Source organism: Frankliniella occidentalis, unplaced genomic scaffold (genome assembly GCF_000697945.3).
Source record: "Frankliniella occidentalis isolate FOCC.00 unplaced genomic scaffold, Focc_3.1 Scaffold19, whole genome shotgun sequence".
NCBI lineage: Eukaryota > Metazoa > Arthropoda > Insecta > Thysanoptera > Thripidae > Frankliniella > Frankliniella occidentalis.
In genome coordinates, this window is record NW_026267149.1 from 2,067,439 (window position 1) to 2,089,637 (window position 22,199).

Consider the following 22,199-nt stretch of genomic DNA (forward strand, 5'->3'; position numbering starts at 1 on the left):
GGCGTTAGTGGCCCAGTGGACTGGCGTGGGCGTGGTTGCCACCGCCACTGTATGGAAACAGAAACCACATTCTGCTGGCCGCTCTGCTGGCGGTCGTGCAGCAGACACAATATTAATGAATCTTGATTATTATTAGTAGAATGAAAATCGGGAATTTACACTGGCGGGGTTCCCCTGTCCTTGTCAGCTCGTCAGCTCTAGCGGCCGAGCAGTGAAATGCAATAATCTACTGGGATGCCTATCGCGATAGCAATACGGGACTGCGATGAACGTAAACAAAACGATGCACTACCGGCCGGTAGCAGACGCAGCAGACGCAGTAGACAAACACAATCTAGAATGGATCTCCAACCGAACTTGTTGTACGGTTTAATAATGATGGTGTTCCTGTCTCGGTCCCACGTCCATCTAGTTTGCTGCGATGATAATCCGCTCACTGCTGAGAATCCTTGTATCCTACACTGCGTGTCGTACCTGTGTGTTCTTTACTTTAGAAAACCTGAAAACCTTAATGACTTTCAAGACTACAACTCCTTTATTACAGCTAGGATGAAACAACTCACGGCAATCAAAAACTTGCAGGGGATGAGTAATGCTGTAAAACGTCATAAACTCATAATGGATATGTTAAAACCAATTTTCAAGGCATGTTGTTGTCATTTGAATTTATCCTTGAAAACCATGTAGAGAGCAGACAAGTTTAATGTGAAGTACTTTATTTAATAATTATTTTTTTTGATGCTATCTAAATTAGGTTCTTGAAGAGACAAGAAAACTGCCAGCACTACGGGACACAGTCTCTGTTGATCTTTCCCATTTCAATCCACACCTACAAGGTATTGTGGTTACAACTGCAGGGTTTAGACTGGCCACGATTGCCATTTATTGGAAACTTTTAAGTGGGTTTTTGAGACCTCTCGTTGGCTGATTTTTAACTAGAATGTGTCAAATAAATGACAATCGTGGCCATTCTAAACCCTGCAACAATAGCCAGCGTTTCTCCTTTGCGTCACTCGTCTGTAGGGGCTCTCACAAGTTACTCAAATGAAAATATCTCACATTCAAATTACTCATAGCAGAACTTTCAATACATACATCTATGAACAGAGATGTTTTGAATCCTACAATGTGTAAATCTTGATTTTAATTGAACTGCTTTTCATTTTTCTGATCTTGTTTTGATTGCAGATGTTTTCCAGTATATGGAGAGTACTGCATTCCTCTGCGACTTTCTTGTGTTTTTCCCTGAAATAACTACTAGATTGTTAAAGAAAAACCTTCTGTGGAGAGTGATGCTGATTGACAGTATTCAGGATGCCATGAACATTAATGTTCAATTTGTAGATATCAATACCAGAAGTCAATTTGAAAAGGTAAGACCTTCTTAAGTTTTTCATAAATGACAGGTTGTAACTACTTTTCATTTCTAACTAACTCCTTTTTCTACCTTCTGGAAGGCAAATAAAATTTTAAGTGACAGGACTGTTCCTACAGAACTCCAGCCCACAGTTGCAAGAAAGTCCAGGGAAACCAAAAAAGTCAGGAGAAAGCCACGCTTGACCTCAAACGAACTGTAAAACAATATATGTACGGATTATTATTTGATTACAAAAATAATTATTTATTGCTATTTTAAATATCACAATTTCATATGGCATTGAAAAAAAAAACTCCTGAATTGTTTTGAACATATGGTTGTGTTATAAACACATTTCTCAGAATCAAACTTAATAATGTATGGTAATAAATAATCCATTATTAATTATGTGAAATCACTTGGAACACTATACGTAGTAAATTAGAGAAACTCTTGTAGAGTAAAGTTTTGGTCATTGACATTAGTAATTTCACATTTCAGTGGACCCAACTTTTGCCCTAAAACAGTGTTCATATCATAGCCCTGCAACAAAGAATTATTTTTAGTTAACCTGTTAAAGTTGGTTCATACACATACAGTTAAATAAAAGTTGCATACATTACCTCCTCTCCAGCGAGAGCTGGGGGAAGCAGTGCCTCAATAGTCTTCTGAAGCAGCTGGAAAAAAAATAAAAATAATAATGATTAGTAGATATTGATGTTACGACGAATGTCTGGTGGCCGGCGGAACCCAAATCGTCGTCGCCGGCGAAAGTTAGATTCACCTGCGTCCTCCGGCTTATATTGTAATAGCATAACGCTCGCCGGCTGAAATAGTGTTAAACAACATTCTTTGAGGGGCCTTCGGCGAAGGCACTAATACACTAGGATTCACTGCTGAGGGTGTATAGAAGTACAAGAAAGAGATTTTCTATCAGGGGATGTGGGGAGACAATTTCTTTAAAGATTTGTTTGTTACAACTTGAGTTACAGCGCTGAGACCAACAAATAACTTCTCTAATTTGGACTTAATTAATGACGAACTATTTGAAACTGTAAATTATAATTATCGGACCTTGAGGCCAGGGCAGGGAAGGCGGGGTAGTTTGCAAAGCGGAAGGAGGGGAAGTCCTTTTCTTGCTCTAGCCTTGCCTCAAGGTTAAAGAAGTGTTAATTTATTTAGATTAGATAGACTGGTAATACTATAGAGTTGGAATAGAGGTCTCATTGACGTCTCAACACTGTTGTGATAAAAGACTTGTAGAAATCGCCTCTTCATATATCCTGATAGAAGAAATTTAAAATGAGAAAATGGCCTACCTTCAATCGCACAGATGAGTTTGAAGGAAGATTAGGACAGGAACACAACACTTGCAATGACATTCGTAATGTAAAGTTATCACATTGATCATTACATTTCTCACAGCGATACTTCTCACTGTTATCTCCTAAGCTCAGCAATTCATTCTCACAAATACCGCAAGCTGGCCACATGAAAGCTGAATCCTCATCAACACCAATAATTGTCCCTGTCAAAATAAAAAAAACAATTTGATCCGGTATGTTTAAAGACAAGGCATAATGCAGGTATTGTACTTCTAATTTTAGAGGTGTGATTACTGCTTTATTTAAACTGATTCACCATACCGGAGAAGACAGCCAAACTTCTTGGTGAGCTGTCTTTTTGCAAATTTGGCAAAGTGGGACTTAGATTAGCCAAGCTATTATTAAATTTGGTATTGTGAAAGTCCTCAATGAAGGATAAATCATCACCACCCAAAGAGGATATTCTTGAATATTTGTCAACTCTTAAGTCACCTGCTAGATGATAAAACAATAATAGCTCAAACAAAAATTCAGTGATCAACCGAAGACCGCAATTGAAGCTGTTACTAACTTACTAGGGTCTATTTCAAGGTCAAGTATTATAAGAACCGGAGACTTGAAAATTACTGGGGACAAGAATGTGGTTGGATTTACAGATATAACTGTAATGCATGGCGAAGTTTCAGTGTCAGTAACATAAAGTCTTTCATAAGTTGTGTGTAATCTGCGACACACAATGTTCACTCTTGTTGGTTCAGGACTGGATATTGGATCCTAACAAAAAAAGAAAGATAAATTTAAAACAGATTTATACATACTTAAAAACACTTTGAAAGTGCCAACCGTGAAATATATGAAACAACAGAATTCACCTTGATCAAAATTTTTGTTAATGGAGTGAGATTAAGTTGGATTTTGTCAAACATTTTCTCAGATTCCACAGCTTTAATCTCCCACTCTGCAGAAGATGCGGCCAGTACATAGAATACAGGTTGATCACAAGGTTTTGCACATATATTTGAAACAACTCTCCATAAATTGGAAACCCTGCAAACAAACACAAAATATGATTTCATATCTGTTGTTGTGAAAAGGTATGTATTACATGGGGGCAAAAAAAGTAGAAACTTGTAGCTTTGCACAAACCTGAATGGAGATATTCTCTGAGCTGGGAAAAAGCCAACAAAACTAAATACTTGACCAATAGCAAGTCCTGTTTTGACTAGAGACCAAATGCTGTCACTAAAAATGATAAATAAATGCAGTAAAGTGTTAAAACAAATCTGCACTAGTAATTTAATACAAAATTTAACTTAACACAATTTTACCTTCCTGATGTGACTGTGTTCATCTGCTCACTTCCAAGCAAAACCTCACACACCTCTCCCACAACATCTTGTCCCAAAAGTGACCAGCAAGGATAATTACTTGAAACCTTATCTGATACAGCTTGCCTGTAGTGGTAATGAAAGTTTTGTCACATAACATTCTGTTTAATCAGTAGATCAGAGATATCTGACATCTACCTGAATTGAAATGTTCGTAGTATTGTTAGGTTTAGGGTATCACATGTAGCTCCAACATAATTTGAAACAAGTGATGAAATTGTGCACAGATTAGCAGGACCCTCAAAACCTTTGTTAAAATCATACTCATCACTTTGATTTGCTGTGGTGCACTGAAATATACATGTTGGCCTTTCCACAATTTTGGGGAAGATAATATCTGATAGACTAGCTCCTAGAAAACACTCATATCCTGCAATGGTCAGACAAGTAAAAATAAAACTCATGTTCGCAATTTTAAAAATTATTTTTGAATGTTTAAATGGTATAAATGAATAAATTATACCACCATCTTTTATAGGAACAGTTGTAGTTTTCTCAGGAATAGGTAAACTTCCCATGAATTCTAAAAATTCTGCCTGAATAACTTCAATGCAGTATGCACAGAGGATCAATGAGATGCCTTGTAATTTCAGAGCTTGCCTGTGAATAACAAAGCAGGTTAGAACTAGGCTTTTTTTTTTAAGATACAGTAATGAACGTAGTGCTGTAGAATACTGTTGCACAAACCATGGAGGAAACACACGGATTTTTTTGGCAGACATAATTTTTCCAAGTTTATCTGCAACTTGTGGGTCAAGTACCAAAACTACATGGTCTGATAAAGAATTAAGGCGATTAATTACAGTTCCTGAGCTCATATCTGTAGAAAAACACAATGCACACATATAAAGTTCCTCAATTTTAAAAGTAGTACAAGCAAAGCTTTACCTGAAAGAGCTTTTACCGGACTCAACAAAACCCTGAATAATAACATGTGAGTATTCAATCCATGTGTGGTGAACAGTTAAAACCATTGAAGTATTCCGTGTGTTGTTGACAGTAGGTGTATAACTTGCTTTGCTCTCTTTAGTCCGTTTAAATTGCCAAATGCGGGAAGAAGAGCGGTGACGGTTGAGTAGTCGCTGAAGGCGACTTGCAAGTCCATCCCTGAAAATTAAAATTACCAAAATTATTGACTGATTGACTGGTGAAAAAAATGAGGAACAAACAGAATCTGATATAAAGTCTCACGGTTTGAGTTTCTTTTTCCCTTTTTTTGGAGGTGCATTGTAGTCATCAGGTACTGTCTCTGCGGACAATCCAGAGACCACAACAGGAGCCATGGGGCTACTAGATGTTTGTGATATTGTCATTGGAGACGACACACATGATGATGGTAACTTCTCAATCTGCAACCAAAACTAAACATAGTACTAATGCAGGAGAATTTTGTGAATAATAATAACAATAATAAAAATGTTATGTGACTATAGTGAATACCTGGGTTAGTTGACTGTTTCCAGGACTTTGTGAGGCATAGCTGTCAATATTAGCATCTTCAACATCCTCACTTTTAGTCTCTAGATAGAATGAAAGATTGATTAGAAATACTCAAAAATCTTTTAAACCACCAATGAAGAGTAACGAGAACAAACCTGATTCTTTAGTTGATGATGAACTAAGATTTGTAGGAGAGTCCCTCTTTTCATTAAAAAAATAACCAGGTGATGAAAAAGCATCCAGTGAAGCACTTTCCATAGGCTCTGAGTTTTCCTCCTCAATTAGAAGAGTGCAATTTGTAGACATCGTTGCAGGTTGAAACTGTCTATTCCCTAAGATTTCTTCCTTTTTTGGAGCCTGATTACACATGTCTTCAAAAACATCAAACTGTTTCAAATTTGAATAAAAATCATGCCCAGTTTGATAGGATTTTCCTTTCACTTCAATTTCTTCTGGCTTGATAATTTTAGAACATTTACTTGAAATGCTTTGTTTGGAAACTTGTTTCTTTGACAAGCTAAGCTTTTTCTTCTTCTGCAACTGAACAGGCGTTTCAACTGATTTGGATACATTGTCAATGTCAATTTGTTCAGTATTTATCTCTTCAATGAGTTGGCTACAGCCAAAACCTGGAGAGTCTGCTTGAGATAATCCAGCTTTCTGGGAGAAAAATTTATCACTGTTGTCACTTACATGATCAGAACTGGTTTTCTTACATTCAATTTGAGATTTTTCTTCAGCTATGTCTTTTATGATGCTAGTATTACAGCCAATATTTTGATTTCCAACAGAGAAATCTAAGGAGCGCTTTGCTGTAGCTAAATTTTCTGTGGATACTGATGAAGTTATTTCAAAGTTAACATCAGAATTAGAGGATGCATTAGGTCTCTCATAGGGCAAAGATGTGTTTGAATTCACAGTGCATGATAGTTTACTGTTAGAAATTATTTTCTGAATCTTGTAAGGTCGACTACTTTTGGGTTTTGAACCAAGAATTGGTGATAGTAATTTATCAACAACCATAGCCTTTCTACGTTTAGTGGACGACTTTCCAATAACAGGAGATGAGGGAGTACCCAAAAAAATTTCTGAGCCCATCTGAGCCATCACTGTACTATTTTTAGAACCTATGCATGAGGCATTTTTGTTTGGGCAAATAGATTCATCACTTTTCTTTTCTAATATCACAGATGATTGTTGAGGAGTCTTACGAGAACTTCTTCTTCGGCGACTAGTTATCTTGAATACAGGAGATCCAGGTAATAGACCTGTTGAGGATTGCATGGATGAATCCCCCTCATTCAAGCTGATAATCTGTTTAGAATTCCGATTTCTCTTCCTTTTAAAGTTCTTAGCTTTTCCACTCACCAAAATTGGTGACCTAACATTGTTTTCTTGACTTCCTCTATCAGTGGGTGAGATTTGAGTACTGCCAATCGACTGCTCAGATGACAAAAGGCTAGCAGCATTTAATGAAAGATTTATTCTTTTGTTTAAAATGGATAGATTATTTACCCAATTAGGCTCATCAAATGATTCTGATGCGTTTATAGGATGTTCTACAGAATGAGAACTGTCAGGAATAATGATTGATTCCTCTATTTTATGACCAGAGACTGCGTGACTCTTATTCTGTTCAGTCTTGAGGCGCTTCTCAACAGAACGGACAAACTGAGCTGATGAGTGCCGTCGACCTCTACGTTGTACTCTTTTGCAGTCACTAAAATTGATGTGGGATGCAAGGGTGCGAGTAGGGCGAACAAGTTGGGAATTTGACTTATCTTCCTCTCCCTCTGATGAACTCCACGATATTGCCTCATCAAGGTGACTTGAATCTAACTGAGATAGAATAGAAGAGCAGCGATGAGACAAGCTTCCTTTCCCTTGGCTAAATACCTCAACGCTCTTTTTCCATCCCTGCAAATTTTATTAGTAAATTGCATCAGAATTACACTTTAGCGAAATCAAAGGAGTGTGTAGTAAAAGCTTACCTGGAAAAACAATTTCTTGTGGACATTGCTTGCAGTGATTATGTGCATATCCTCATTGTTGTTAGAAGCTGAATTCGGCATCTCTAAACCTCGATCGGAAGTGTCACCTTCAATTAGTTGTAATGCATGTACTGTAACCCCTATGAACAGATGTACTAGAGGTAGTCGGGGTTTGCGTTGTGACATGCTCAAATATTACTTATTTATGTTCCACTAACCTCATTGGTGAAATAAGGAGCTGAGTCGGTAAAGACGACCTCTTCGAAACTTAGAAGAACGATGTTTTTCTTAACTCACTTCAAGTTGAAAAGTTGAAAGACACCGCGGCAAAGCAAACCAACAATAACAGTCATAATATTGTTGTGGGTGTGTTCCACAACCAGTAAATACGAGCAGCAGCAACGTGTTTTTTGTTTCATTTATATCTATTCATTTATTTCTTTTATATTTTATTTCTTATTTATTCTTCATTCATTTATTTTGAAAAAGAGGAATCTCAGAGTTTTCAGGTAGGATCTGGATCTGGCCATAGCCGACCAGTCTTGGCTGATTGCTGATTTTTTAGCAGGCATTTGTTTGCGAGGTGAGGTCACGACTTTCTGCTGCGCTGCGAGTAGTTCGTTGTTCCAGCAGTCAACCTTCGTCGTTTAGAAGATATTTATTTTCTGAGCAAAATGATTGCCTCAGTGGGATCAAAGGTGGCAAGGGCAGTTACTACCAGAAACTTTTCAACTACCCTCCAGAGGCTCGATGCTCATGGCCCCCAGCAGTGGCCCAAACCTGGCTCAGTAAGTATTGCACTTAGGTTATCTTCGTCTGATAAAGTTGGTTTTTTATCTCTATTTAAAATCTGCAGCATGTCACATCTGAAATTTACTCGTACGGGTATATGGGTACTAGTTTGAATATTCTTTTAATACCTTGAGTTCAACTGAACTTACGTATTTCTATCCACTATCTAAGAAAAGACATCATGCATCATGTCTAACAATACCAACTGAATTTCAAACGACGTAAATCGCTTTGCAACAAACTGTGTCATTGCTGCAATTTTCTTTTTCTGTGACACTCTTTCGGAATCCTTCATTTTACCTCACTATTGTTACTCAGCTGATATTTGCTCTGTGATTTCTACAAGTCTTTCTTTCCTTAGAACCTTCCCTTCAGCATCAAGAACAGGTACAAGTTGACTTTGTATTACTGTCTCTTTGCTGGTTCTGCATTTGGTCTGCCCTTCTACTTCTGGACCCAGAAGGTTTAAGTTTTAATTTAGGTAAGTTTAAGAATTTTCTGCTCTAACATATTGGCTAGTCGCAAGTCTAATATAACAAATCTTTTTCCAGGGACAGCGATATAGCACTAGGAGAATGTCTGTAAATTGTTTCAGCAAAAATTGTTAAATGTAATTCTCATTACTCTGTAAATCAACATCTGGAAATGTGAAAGAAATATATTCAATAACAGTAACCAGTTTACAAAGGAAGAAGTTTTATTGAAACTTACAAACAAATCATTCTTTGTATCATTTTATACAATTCAAAACTCAGGTATTCTAAACATCCAATAAACTATTACATTGTTCCCAAAAGGCAGAATATTTTTCTAACATTTCATTACAACTTTTATCAGTCTTATGTATGTTCAAGACTTGAATTAAGTTGCTGTAACTGAGGTAAGGATTAGGAACCTTCTCCCTCCTCACAGTAAATTCTTCAATCCAATTCGAAAGTTCATCCAATTCGTCAGCATCAGTATTTTGATCTGCACAAGGTAATATGACACCTTGATTACCAGTTACAGATTCCGTATTCCTTGTAGCTGTATTTTTAGGCTCCGTCAGATCATTTTGTGATAAATCACCAATAGCAGCTTTCTGTGTAGTATGAACAGGCAGCGACTCATCTTGGAAGTCATTTGATGTTTGAGTATGAACATTTTCTGGAGAATCAAGAGTACCTTCTGGCTTTGTAACTTGCTTCTCTTTCAAAAGTCTATTTACTTTACACTCTTGAAGAAACTTAAGCTTAAACTCAACTTTGAAGGATTTCAATGAATCAACTGAAAATATGTCATTTTTGAGAGATTCAACAGTTGCAAGTACTTGAGCTCTTTTACATTCATCAGTGGTGTTCCATTTCAACATCCAGAATAACAATCCTGCTGCCAAATAAGCACGTAAGCTACTTTGCAAAGACGACGAAGGTGATGCAAACATGGAATCATTCTGCAATGGACCTGATGTAAAAAGGAATTAGCGAGTAATCAGAGTCAATACCTAGCATCAGCACATCAGTACATTAGTGATGAAAAAAAAAAAAAGTCATACCTCTAGGAGCAAGCCACATGCATACTCTGAGAAAGATTGGAACACCACTTTCATTCTTCATACTAGTAATGTGGAAATGATATAGAAGAGCCATAGCTTGAACAAGATGCCGATATGCACTCTGCAAATTTTGTCCTTTGTCGAGAATATCTTCAATGAGGAATCTCTCTTTAATTTGTGGGAAAAGATCTGGTGCTGCTAAATATGCCTGGGTAAGCTTGCGGCTTGCAGCTAACCAAGCTGTTTCTTCATTGTTTACTGTGATTTCATTCACAAAATCATTTTCTAAAGCAAGTACTTTATCTTTAGACAAGCAAATGGCTACATGTACATCATCCTCTTTGGTCTCTAAACCTGGAAAAGTTTGAACCTTGTTTAGCAGAGGTACTTTACCACATGAACACTCAGTGAGAAACATGTTACCTGATGTGTTCTTTAAATTTAACCAATCTATTGGTGAGAGTGAATCTTTACTGCTATATAGCATTTGGTGCATAAAGAGTCGAAGGGCCTGATGATTCAAAGTAGGATACAGATTTAATATGGTTTGAGCTGCTGTCCAATCCTGTTGGCAGAGGGAAAGGTCAAAACATTCGCGGGCATAAAATATGCCATTTGTTTGATCAGGGCTCTTCTCCTTCATAATTTGTGCGGCAAGTACGAGGCGACTAGGAATTTTCTTCAGAGCAAGACATTCAGCTGCTTTTGTCCATTCTCCACCGGATGCAAAGCTTTAAAGATAAATTAACGAATGAAGTTCTTGAAAATCACATTTTCTTCACGTTTTACTGCTTTAAATAATTTACATACCAAACTGCAGCAAGACTTTGTTGACCATTGTTTAAACTTCGTTGAGCCCACTCAGTGAGGAGGGTCTGAACTAAAGGGCTTTCAGCAGGTAAACGGCAACGGGCGATTGCAAGAGCATGTCTGTACTTTCCATTCTCTGCCAGCAATCTAACAGCTTCCTCATATTTATGAATTGCAAGAAGATAGACTGAGGCTTTATCGAATTCCTGGATTTCCTTTAATTGATCAGCATATACTGCACAAGCCTCAACCCACATTCTGTAAAAGAAGCAAGTATTAAAGAAATGAAGGAATAAATCTAATCTGATCTGATCTTGCCATTTCAAACCTTTAAATACAATATCGTACTTGTGGGACACTGATGGTGCTATGGATATAATATAACTATTCACAGTTCTTGTTCTAATAGCTTCAGCAATAGCATCCTTAGGAGATCCTCTCCAGACATTTAGAGTGAAGCTAAGTTCATTGTTCGCCACAGATTTTGTTTCTTTAAGTAAATACTGATCAACAGCAGACTGATCAGCAAAAAATGCATAATGTGTGGGTAACTTTCTTTTATGGTTTTCATCATCAGACATTGTGAACTTGAGATCAGAATTGTCAGCTGCATATTGACAGAAAGTAGATTTAAATTTAAGTAATCATAAAAAATACAAAGCTGAGATGGTTGAAAATAAAATAAGTACCGCACCTGTTGGATGAAGAAGGAATTTTAAAATAGCTATATTGCTATCTTCATTTTGCATATCTGGACCACTAAGAGACAAGATAGCCTTTTCTTTCTTGGTTTTATTTTTAGGTTTCGTTGGCTCACTGTCTCCATTAATGGAAGAATTCACACCTGTTTAATGGGGAGAGATTAGTGAAAAGTTTGCTAGAATTACTTTGGAAAGTAACTGCTACAATTGAATGACAAGTAAACTGACCATTAACAAGATTACTGAAAGAGGAGCTAGCCTCTTTGGCTTCGTCTAGTAAATTAGGGCCATCCTTACTCTTGGCTATTGGTAACTTGATTTCTTGGTCGAGTACATCCCAAACATTAACACTACCTTCCATGCCAGCTGTGATGGCCAAAGAGGAGTTGAATGGGCTCCACACACAACAAAACAGAGGAGCACTATGAAGAGTGTAGCATGCAATGGGTTTACGATTAATAACATCCCAAACCTGTGGGGAATGGAAAATAAAAACAATCAGAGAAAATTTTCTAACAGTGCAAGTGGATAACAAGCAACACCCCGCAGGTATCTGAGGCAGTTAATGGCAAGATTTTATTACTGTACCTGAGCACACTGGTCATATGACACAGACAGCAGACGACCTCCTTCATGAGGACTCCATGCCAGTTTGGAGACTCTCAGCTTATGTCCTTTCAAAGTTGCAATACATGGGACATTGGAGAGAGCAGAGGGAAGAGAATTGTTATCACTTTCACCCAGCTTTCCCTCAAGGACAGAGGTGACATCAAGAATACAAATGTTAACATCATTGGAGGCAGTAGCAAGCCAATTGCTTTGAGGAGACACATCAGAAGTGTCTGAAGAACAGCATTGAGGGTGCCATGAGAGGTCCTGGACTAATGAAGAATGCACCTTTACCGATGTCACCAATATCAGTTCATCACTCTCATCCAGTTTAATTAAATGGATTGAACTGAAAAGGAAAACAAAAAAAAAGTAATCACAACAGTCAAGACTACCTTTTTTATAAATAACATACCTACACCAGCCCATCAAAACCCATAAAAAATCTTGTACCCTGTTTCATCTCCAAGAGCCAGTAGAGAGTAATCTGGTTTCCATGACAAGTCTGTAAGTCCAACAGTCTTACTTTTCGACTTGAGGTTTTCAATCTTTGGAATTGATTTTAACACACCCTAAAGTAAAAAAATAATTAATGAGAATAAATGGGTCGACAGGGGTAAGTGTGTAAACAAAAGGTTTTTAGCACTTTTTAACAGAAGCAAATCTTTTTGAAACCACTTTTATCAAAATATGATCAATGTGGCGTTAAATAAAGTTTTTTTTAAATTCAGTATAAAGAGGGTTTTGTACAAATAGACATGAAAATCTTGTAAAATACAAAAAACTCAATTTACATACAAAAAAAAAAAAACATGTGAAAATGTTTTTATTTTTTCAAAAAAGAAAAGTGACTTTTATTTTACTGCACAAGTTACAACCAAATTCCACTGTCATTTTGTAGCCCTCTTGATACTGATTCTCAAAAACTTTTGAGTAAGTCAATTTTTGACAGATATCTTGCACACAAACTTTTTAACTTAAAAACACAAATGTCAGCATGCTTTTGGCTAAGAATGAGTCAATCTGACTGTTAAAATGTTATTTTAAGTCCAATGATTTATAGCAAAACTGTATTTTGAACCATATTGATAATTTTTTGCTAAACAAGGTTTCAAAAGGATTTAATTCTGAAGGAGTGCTCTATACCAGCTGAGCCCCTTAAATTGGTTGATGATATTGAAGCATCTTGATTTACCTCAAACACTCCATCAAAAACTTGGTCTGGTTTGCTAGGATCCATGGCAGCAATTTTTCCTCCACCAATGGCATATAATACATAACGAGATGCTTTCACTTCAGTTGCGCCCTCCTCAGAATATTCAGAAGGCTCAAATTTAACCTTGATTGAGGCTAAAGAAGGTCCCCATTCCATTGAGTATATACTCTCTTTAGTGAAAGGTCGAAAAAGTAAAGGAGGTTTAACAGAACATGTGAACTGTATACCTATTCGACCATCAGAGGTGCCTAGAATTCATCAATAAATTGAAAAAAATCAAATAGCTTCACTTAAAATATCCTTTAGAAAATTTTGTGAAAGCTCATACACTTACCATAAGCAAGCCAACCATCCTTTGACGGATGCCAAGAGAGAGACATAACTTTTCCACTTACTTTCTGGTTGAATGTTTGCATTGTTTTCAACTGAGGTTCAATAAGGTTGATTACTCTTATAGATTTGTCGGCAACTCCAATAGCCAAACTGGAAAATAAGAAAGTACTAATGAGGTATTGTTGCTGTTATAGATTACAAATAATTAATTTTTTATACTAGCCTTGTTCCATCAATGGACGATATAGACATGGCATGAACTGGACCTCCGATTGTATTCACTTTGATGGGAGAAAATCTCTTTTCAGAACAACTAACTCCAGAAATTAAGCGATCTGCCCCAAAAGTCCATACCCAATGAGGTACAGCCTCCTTCTTTCGCCAGTCTTCCTCCCTACAAATCAGGAGATCAGAAACTTAATATAAAAGAGAATAAATATCAGTATCAACAAAATATAGAATGTATTAATAAGTACATACCCTGCGCCATTCATCATTTGCCAAAGGCTACTTTTAACAATAACATGGCATCGATTGTGGCTATCAGAAAAATGCTCCCACTTGGGCACTTTTTCAGTCACTTTTTTTGACTTTAGTTTTGATACATCAATTGATAAAACTTCTCCAACAACTGTAGATACTAGCAGTTTTTGTGGTTCAAACCAGCTAACACATGTCCATTGCTTCATTGCAGCTTGTGTCCTGATACACAATGAGAGATTAGAAGAAATAAAAACATCAATACACCAAAACCATAGCCGTACCAGACAGAAAGGACCAAAAGAAAGGATAAGGATAGATAGATAGATATATGTAAGGGTATATATGTGTGTACCTTGGTGCAAATGGTACATCTACATAGGTTTCATATAGACCATCCTGCCCAGCTCTCCAGAAGTAAATCCTTTTTTCTTTGGCCCCAGATGCAAGCAACATACTGTCCTGGTCATTTTTGGAGTTAATGACATTTTCCTTGACAGGGCACCAGGATAAAGAAACTACATCTGTATCATGACCTCGCAGTTTGTGGAGAATAAATTCCTTTCCTGGAACTAACGAGCACAAACAATCAATAACCAACGGCATTAGTGACTCCAGCTGTAATAAATGGAATAATAATGTCTTACCCTTTATATTTACAACACAAACTAGGCCTTTCTTAGTACCAGTTGCAACAAGTGTCTGGTCATGAGGAGAGCAAGATACAACTGTGAAAGCATGCTCTTTGAACTGTTTGATGCTTGTTTTGTTGGGTTCTATTTTCCATTGCAAAAGATTTCCATTTTCATCTGCTAGTACAATCAAATTACCATCGACAGGAGACCAGTTTCCAAGTATTGCACATTTCTATAAGATTAGATAATGGAGTTCAAACCACAATAAAAGTCATGGTAATACAGCATACAGTAATGAACTGTTAAATAGAGTATTTGTTTTCCTTGCGTACCTGAGGATGTTTGTAAAACTGGGCTATTTTTCGTGAGTTCAAATCCCACACAAAAGCTTCACCAGACTCGCTGGTTGACAACAATTTGTTACCAAAGCCATGGGGAGGAAATGATACTGATAATACTTTAGAACTATGTGCATGATTTATTGTCACTGGATTTAAGATGTGAGAGGGATCAAGTATCACCAAACTTGACAGAGAGCCATAGGCTACTCTACTGTCAGAAGATATATCCAAAACTTGTGACAGGTACCAGTTGGGTGATCCTGCTAAGATGCACTTTTCCATTTTCTTGGACTGCACTAAACAAAAATAAATTATTCAATACATTTGAGATAGTTATTACAATGACATACAGAACATCTTGGAAACCTCATGTTCGTGAACTAATACTTCTAACCTCACCATTAACATGCTTTAACACTACTTAAAGTAGGCCAGAATGTAAATATATCACAATAATGTTTAATGAATTTAATTACCTACAAAATGAATCACACTATCTGTATCAGATGGTGAATCCGATGACAGTTCAGTTAGCCCGGCATAACCTATAGCTAGTGCTCAGGCAAACGTACACCCTACGAATATTTGGTTTGTTTTGTTCCCGCTACCAAACCGGATGAACTTAATGACTCAAGTTACGAAAACATACAACAATAAAATATCAAGCATAGGATGTAGATATTGTTTAAATTTAGCGTGAAATGATGTTTTTTTAACCAAAAGAATAAAGAAAATGTAAGGCGAACTTTGATTTGTGATCAATATAAGACACTAATATGGAACGCTTCTTTGAAATTTTCTTTCTTCAGATGCCTATCGTGCAGTATACGGTGTGGGGAGAGGAAACGGAATTTTGGCAAAATGTTTGGAATTTATATCGTAGATAACGAAAATAATCAATACGAAGTCGGTGTTTTACTGATTACAGAGAAGGTGCAAAATATAGTTTCTTCGGAAAAACATTAGGAAGTTGATAGACTGACTTTCTTCATTTCATAATTACTTTATCTTTGTACTTGGATGTCCGTGTTCAGAGTTACAGAGATTTATAGATACATTAACCTCAAGTTATGTTGATCAACTCCCCAAGTGCGTTTAATTCATTGGGCTGTTGTGAATATATTGGCAAGTCATGTTGATCAACTCCCCAAGAGTGGCTAATCCATTGTGCTGTTGTGAATATATTGACAAGGATGGCAGGAGGAATCACATCCTGGCTTGTTGCTGCAACTGCGTGGAATTAGACAAAGCAGTAGACAAGTAAGTGAGCACTGGAGCACTATCCTCCGATAGGTTTTTTTTGCTGTCAACCAATGGGTTTCATTTACTGCTGCTAAATTTGTGTTGTATCTGTCGTTTTATCTTTGTTTTTCAGAATATGCTGCTGCCGTAGTGAAGGACATCTTTCGTGTGATCGTGTGCTGCTGTCTATGATGGATAGATTACGCTTTCCATGGCTTGGTGGGGCCATCCAAATATCCTGTGATATACTACTACCTGTGGTGTTTTTACCCTGTCTTCTTGCATTTGCTGCTCTTGGCTTTTCATGTACAGTCATTGCCTTTTTATCATTACCACTTCTTGCTTTTCAACTTAAACAAGGCAATTTTCGACTTACCCAAAGCTCTAGGTTCTGTGTCGCATGGACATATAGTTCCTTTGCTCTTAATTTCCTTATATACGAGCTGTTGGTTGTTCCATTCCTAGAGATCAGCCCGCTAGAAAATTGGGTTGTTATTTTGACGTTTTGGGCATCATTAGCTCTTCTTCTGAAAGTACAAACATCTAGAGACTCTCTAAATATACCTGGTGATGTTGAGAGTGTTGGATCTAATTTGTGTATTACAAAGACAGTCACTTGTAATGTCTGTGAAAATTATATTTTGCCCAGGATGGCACATTGTGCAATCTGTCAGAAATGTGTTCCAGGGCGTGAACTTCATTGCTTGTGGTTAGTTGCTTGGTGATATTCCTATTTGATGTTTTCAAACAAAGTTGCCCATTTTAATTATAAATCGTTTTTATAGGTTTGGCTGTTGTATTGGCTCTCACAATCTGCGCTGGTTTATGATATGCCTCATTTTGATGACTTTTAATCTACTGTACAGTTCAAATCTCATCCTAACAACAGTATGTCGTCCGTACAGAGCTTTTGGTTCTCTTTTGCTGCCTGAAGATTGTAGCGAAGTTTATTATGAATTCAGGTAAGATTTTAGAGCAGGCCTGTAACATACCATAGATGTCATATAAGCATACCCGATAATAATTTTTATCCTCTTTTTTTCCACAGATTTGCCCTTTGTTTTGTCAGTGGATTATACTCATTGATGATGTCTGTTGTTTCAATCTTTTCCTTTCTTAGACAGTGTTTGTTAATTTCCTTGGGATTGACTGGCAATGAATGGAGGACCATGCCTCTTTCTCATTTACTGAGTTTAGGAATTACTGCCCCTCGACCTTATAGTCATGGAATCCTGAAAAACTGGTTTTATTTCTTTGTCCGCTGTAGAGCTCAACAATAGAAAATTTTGAAAGTATGAGCTTTATATCAATTTTGTTATTTGATGTGTCGCTACTACACTTTCTAACTTGCCTTTGCTGAGACTGATGGTTTCACTGACGGCGCACTGCAAGGTATTTGTTCTTTAGTATCCTAAGTCTTACTAGTATATTTCTGAAAACATATCTTCACTATCTTATCTTCAGCACTATTTAAATTTCATAAAGAATTAATCTTAAAATAAGTTGCATTCTGTGATTTCATTCTCCCTTTATTATAAAATAAAATGTGTGTACTGAATGTATGTATGTACTTCTAGCAAGGGGTACATCACTTGGTTCAGTCAGTGTTCAGATCTCCCACAAGTCATTTTCCCAGCCGTATTCAGTCACTTCCCGTCATTTTGTCTCTTAGTTTTTCAGTTGTGTCTACGCACCAAACCTATGCATTTCACTGTGCATAAACCTGGAAGAAAATAGCTTAGTCCATGCATAACTTTTTAGAATTTGTTCATAGCTCTATACAAAGTAGGCAAATAAATGTCTGTTTAAAATTCTGCAAATTTATGCACAGCTAGGTGTTAATAAATTTGTTTGCAGGCAATGTCTACAAGTATTATCCAGAGTTCTTCCCTTTGCAAACCCAGTCACATCCAAGCACATATTCAAGCTTATGACCTCTAGTCTGTGTGCACTCATTTCCACTGTGATGTACCCCATGACTTTTTATATTGGCTCAATTTGCACTGTTGTTGAGAGTGTTATCATGTTCATGTAAGATTCCATTCGGGTAGATTCTGGAGGGTCGGTCCCCTGTGTAGAGGGTCCCCCCTGAATTTTTTATTGTTTTTTTAATAGTTTTCATTAAAAAATGAGTTTTAAACAATTTAATATTAATAAAATATTAAAACATTGTTTATAACTAATTTTAAAGGAAAGAGTGAACTACAAATTTGTCATATTGCTTCCTAATGTGCTGTATCTTATACTCTTGCTCCTGACATGGGTGTTTCTTGCTAGTTCTGATCTATCTAGCCGATAGCCGGCTATGAAAATTGAGTGTAGTGTTCTCAATTCCGTACAACTTTTTCTGGAGTGTAGAAAAGTTGCACTCTTTCATCATAATGTCAAACAAAAGTGTTATGGTATTCCCCTTGGATACAAAAGGGCAGAGTCCAAGTGTCCATAGCCAGGTGAAATATACTTTTAATACACAGTCATTAGAATTGGAGGAGATAGGCCGAAGGTCAGTTGTACTTGGTTCCGTCCTTCATATCTGATAATAGATCTGTTCAAACCTGCGTTGCACTGGGTGCTTTTGTATGAACAAATATAGTCCTGCACATGATGTACCCAAAAGAAACAGATCAACATTTTGTTTGACTTTTGGATGTGTTAAGCACTTTGTAAGTGTGCAACATTTTAACACTTCAGAAAAAGTGCTACTGAATTAAGAACAAAGCCACTCATTCTCCTAGCCAGATGTCTACTAGACAAATCGCAATTGACAATTAACACTCATGTTGTGTGCAAGAGTGGAAGAAACAGAACATTCGGAAGCAGTATGGAAAATTTCTCGACACCTGAAGCCTTTGAAAACATTTCTGAACAATATTTAAATATTTAATTAGTATTTGCCATTTGCACACTACAAACTAATTTTATAGTTAAAATAATAAAATATTAAGGGGGGACTCTCTAGACAGGGGACCCTCCAGATGCTTCCCTTCCATTCCATGTCTCTTTTAAGTATCTTTCTATTGTTTAGTACTTAAAATATTGTTTTTTGTAGCGCTTTTGCTGTTGTGTAGGTTGGCCATCTGTTAAATTCTTCAATAAGTCTAGTCTCTAGTGACAATGTTGTGCACTCAGTTTCTTTAGGTAAAGTTTAGAGAAGAATGGATCAAGAGGGAAGTGGGCGGCCGTTCACAAATAACGTCACGCTTATTTGGACAATATTTTGACCCCACGGCCCCCATTGTCGCAGTTAGTCACGATTTTGCCTCACCCTACTCGCATTAAGGGGGTAACGCGAGGGGTCGACCACTCATATTTTTGGTGTACATGGTGTACAATATTTTGTGGAATATCTGAAATATTTTTGGAATATTTGGAATACTTTTGGAAAATCTAGAAATTTTGAGTGGAATACCCGGAATTCTTTTGGAATACCTGGAATATTTTTTGGCGGGAATATCCAAGGTCTACCCCTCGGGGTGAAGTCACAGACTAGTGATCTAGTGACGTTACATTTCCTCAGTGATTCACCGGATGGCGCCGGATGGCGCGCCTCGTTCGAAATTGATGATTGTTTTCACCGCGCGGAGTGAGTAACGGTGTGACGTCACAGGGATCACAAACGTAACCCCCCCCCCCCGTTGTCACAATAACTGGTCACAGATTCGCTTACCGCACCCACCCCTCCTAAAACTGTGATGTATTTTCTGAATGGCCCCTCAGTGAGTGTACTGTCTTTTATGTAGATATTATACGTGAGAGCGATGTTGCCGCGTTAAGATGGAAGACCAGTAGTTGTTTAATGTTTTGGTGAAAATAGTCGTAATTTTGGTCTTCGTCTTCACGAGACTAGAAAAGCGTACTTAAATTCAAGTGTGAGGGTCCGACAAGTCCGAAGAGTGTGGAATGCACGCGTTTAGGAATCCCCGCCTCGCGAGGACTACAAACATGGGGTTATCATTGGAGTATGATACCTTTTAAAATTGTTGCATATCTGTGTTCCTCTAGTCGTGTAACTCTATCTTTTTCTTAATAAACTTTTTTGCGTTGAAGTTTTACATTTCTCTGCCCACAATCATTTGAATGTTGCCATCTTCGAGCATTGCTTCTCGTGTGTCACAATGAGATGCCAGAGCGAACCTTGCAGCTTGCGACAATATATTTCCCTTTCCCTATAACCCCAACTTTGGTCTCCGATACCCGCTAGTGACAACTCTTGCCCCGAGGCCTATGCCCGCTTATTGCGACCCCCCTCTCCTCCCGGGCAGCCGAGACATCGTCCGATGGCCCGGAGCCGCCGGAGATATTCTAAATAAACAAAACATAAACAACTGTCCAATGTTCCCTGTTTTTGCTCTTCGGCTCTCGGCAAACGATCGATTTATTTTCTTCCAGATTTCTTCCCGCCGTGGACGCAAAAGGAGGAGTGTAGTTGTTACTTTCGGTGAGCAGCAGCGGCGCTGTAGCACCATGTGCTGCACGCGGGAGGGCGGGGCGGGGAAGGACCTGACGGCCACCTCCCCAGCTCCCCGTTGACGGCTGGGAGGAATCGAGGAATAACTGGCGAAAAAGCGGCTTAGTTCTAAGGGGCCGTACCCAAACCACATGACACATTTTGGGGGAGGGGGGGGGCTGTGAAAACACCACGCTCCAACGGGTGGGGTATTTCGCTCGGCCAAGTCTCGTGACGATTGATCACGTTCTAAAATAACCACATCTTTGAAAAACAAATAGCCCACAGGGCTAAGAAATAGAGGCCACAAAAAACGCGCAGTCTTGAGCGCAGCGGTGTCGTGGCGTAGCGGCCGCGCACTGCCCCTGCTGCGCTGCGAGCTCTACACGCCCCCCCCCCCCCCCCCCCCCCCCCCCCCCCCCTCTGCGGCCCGCCTACGGTGCGGGAAGAGGGGGCCCTTTACCCTCTGGTAGAGACAGTCTCGGGGCCTGTCTAAAAATACTCAAAGATCCGTTTTTTGAGTGGGAAAACACTGAAATCTGCCGGTGCTTAATCGCAAAGTTACAGTACCACCAAATTAAGCTTTCCACATCAGCAATCAGGCACTTTTTGTTAAAATACTCTATGTAGTCGCAAACACGTAAAGATAACACACATGCTAAAAAAAAACACGTGAAAAGGGGGGAGGGGGTCGTGAATACACCACGGAGCACCACATGGGGGGGGGGGTCAAAAACCGGCCAAAATTCGTCACGTGGTTTGGGTACGGACCCTCATATCGACGGCCATGGTCAGGCTACTTGCGTCGACTGTCTGCGAGAGGGCGCAAGCCCAATTGAAACACCCCTGATTTTCGTGTTGTTGCCTCAAGTCCAGAGGGCCAAACCTTGAGAAGAGAGAAAAGCCAACAAGTTCAACAGTTCAACGGTGTCGTGAAAATGGGTAGCCGCAATCAGGATTGTTCGGTTTGAGACTTTGACACTGACGCCACCAATCACCAATCGTGCTACGTGCTCATCTTCGAGCACGGAAAGGCGGGGGACGGACGGCGGACCCCTCAAAGACCCCCCCCCCCCCTCCTCTTCCCCAGGCACATCACCACGTTGCCGCGGCCGGCCCCGGCCTGGACATATAGAAAGGTATTGGAGATAGTCGGTACAGTATTTGTTGTCGGTGTTTGTTTCAGAGCCTACGGCCTGTTGGGGCCTTACGGCAGCCTTACGCCATACATCACCTGGACAAGCTACCGCCGCCGCCCCGCCGCCTCTCCAGGGCCTCTGCCCCGCTGGACCCCGCCGGAGCGGCAGCCCCGGCGGCAGCCCCGGCGGCAGCCCTGGCGTATGGTAATGAGCGATTCCAGGAACCCAGCGAAGGCCTGGCGGGGCAGGGCGGGGCGAGCCTGCGGCAGTCCCTGGCAGGCCTTACCCTGCCCTCCGGGCCCTGCAAGCCCTGCAGGCCCTGCCATGCCGCGCCCCACGCGGGGCCGCGCGGCGCAGAGCCACAGACCCGCAGGCGCACAACTTGCGAGGCCTAAGGCGGGTCGGGCCTACCGCCAGAG

General features: G+C 39.0%; 5 protein-coding genes across 16 annotated transcripts; 3 read left to right on the top strand and 2 right to left on the bottom strand.

The window, feature by feature from the left end:
• Positions 1-141: 141 nt before the first annotated feature.
• LOC113214610 (uncharacterized) lies at positions 142-1,645 on the top strand. Of its 3 annotated transcripts, none has more exons than XM_026434055.2 (5): positions 142-451; positions 524-645; positions 755-836; positions 1,189-1,373; positions 1,495-1,645. In XM_026434055.2, the coding sequence occupies exons 1-5, from the start codon at positions 235-237 to the stop codon at positions 1,558-1,560; spliced, it is 672 nt and encodes a 223-aa protein (XP_026289840.1). In that variant the 5' UTR covers positions 142-234; the 3' UTR covers positions 1,561-1,645. The 3 variants fall into 3 exon arrangements, with proteins under 3 accessions (XP_026289840.1, XP_026289848.1, XP_026289833.1); XM_026434063.2 differs by having other exon boundaries at positions 149-476; positions 545-645; positions 1,458-1,645; XM_026434048.2 differs by having other exon boundaries at positions 175-451; positions 1,458-1,645.
• Positions 1,646-1,759: 114 nt separating this feature from the next.
• Positions 1,760-7,963, bottom strand: LOC113214581 (uncharacterized). Of its 5 annotated transcripts, none has more exons than XM_026434020.2 (17): positions 7,720-7,963; positions 7,502-7,590; positions 5,666-7,427; positions 5,511-5,590; positions 5,262-5,431; positions 4,975-5,177; positions 4,758-4,890; positions 4,534-4,670; positions 4,209-4,440; positions 4,011-4,136; positions 3,829-3,924; positions 3,555-3,729; positions 3,258-3,456; positions 3,004-3,177; positions 2,677-2,885; positions 1,981-2,034; positions 1,760-1,900 (listed from the first exon to the last, which is right to left on the bottom strand). In XM_026434020.2, exons 2-17 carry the CDS (start codon positions 7,580-7,582, stop codon positions 1,799-1,801), a joined length of 3,933 nt encoding a protein of 1,310 aa, XP_026289805.1. In that variant the 5' UTR covers positions 7,583-7,590; positions 7,720-7,963; the 3' UTR covers positions 1,760-1,798. The 5 variants fall into 5 exon arrangements, with proteins under 5 accessions (XP_026289805.1, XP_026289824.1, XP_026289811.1 ...); XM_026434039.2 differs by having other exon boundaries at positions 5,262-5,419; positions 7,502-7,641; XM_026434026.2 differs by having other exon boundaries at positions 4,537-4,670; positions 7,502-7,641.
• A 101-nt stretch (positions 7,964-8,064) lies between these two features.
• On the top strand, positions 8,065-9,011 carry LOC113214234 (uncharacterized). Its single transcript, XM_026433547.2, has 3 exons — positions 8,065-8,289; positions 8,655-8,774; positions 8,845-9,011. The coding sequence occupies exons 1-2, from the start codon at positions 8,176-8,178 to the stop codon at positions 8,760-8,762; spliced, it is 222 nt and encodes a 73-aa protein (XP_026289332.2). The 5' UTR covers positions 8,065-8,175; the 3' UTR covers positions 8,763-8,774; positions 8,845-9,011.
• LOC113214062 (gem-associated protein 5) lies at positions 8,973-15,594 on the bottom strand. 5 transcript variants are annotated; one of them, XM_026433331.2, is made up of 17 exons: positions 15,429-15,594; positions 14,944-15,248; positions 14,624-14,843; positions 14,332-14,548; positions 13,977-14,198; positions 13,720-13,890; positions 13,498-13,646; positions 13,143-13,411; positions 12,401-12,519; positions 11,927-12,296; positions 11,567-11,810; positions 11,332-11,481; positions 10,986-11,244; positions 10,638-10,895; positions 10,251-10,558; positions 9,828-10,181; positions 8,973-9,736 (listed from the first exon to the last, which is right to left on the bottom strand). In XM_026433331.2, exons 2-17 carry the CDS (start codon positions 15,232-15,234, stop codon positions 9,054-9,056), a joined length of 4,284 nt encoding a protein of 1,427 aa, XP_026289116.1. In that variant the 5' UTR covers positions 15,235-15,248; positions 15,429-15,594; the 3' UTR covers positions 8,973-9,053. The 5 variants fall into 5 exon arrangements, with proteins under 5 accessions (XP_026289116.1, XP_026289124.1, XP_026289132.1 ...); XM_026433339.2 differs by having other exon boundaries at positions 14,944-15,243; positions 15,429-15,585; XM_026433347.2 differs by having other exon boundaries at positions 15,433-15,570.
• Positions 15,595-15,748: 154 nt separating this feature from the next.
• On the top strand, positions 15,749-20,246 carry LOC113214087 (palmitoyltransferase ZDHHC23). 2 transcript variants are annotated; one of them, XM_026433364.2, is made up of 5 exons: positions 15,749-15,885; positions 15,987-16,212; positions 16,328-16,903; positions 16,980-17,156; positions 17,243-20,246. In XM_026433364.2, exons 2-5 carry the CDS (start codon positions 16,085-16,087, stop codon positions 17,472-17,474), a joined length of 1,113 nt encoding a protein of 370 aa, XP_026289149.1. In that variant the 5' UTR covers positions 15,749-15,885; positions 15,987-16,084; the 3' UTR covers positions 17,475-20,246. The 2 variants fall into 2 exon arrangements, with proteins under 2 accessions (XP_026289149.1, XP_026289142.1); XM_026433357.2 differs by having other exon boundaries at positions 15,771-16,212.
• Positions 20,247-22,199: the final 1,953 nt, after the last annotated feature.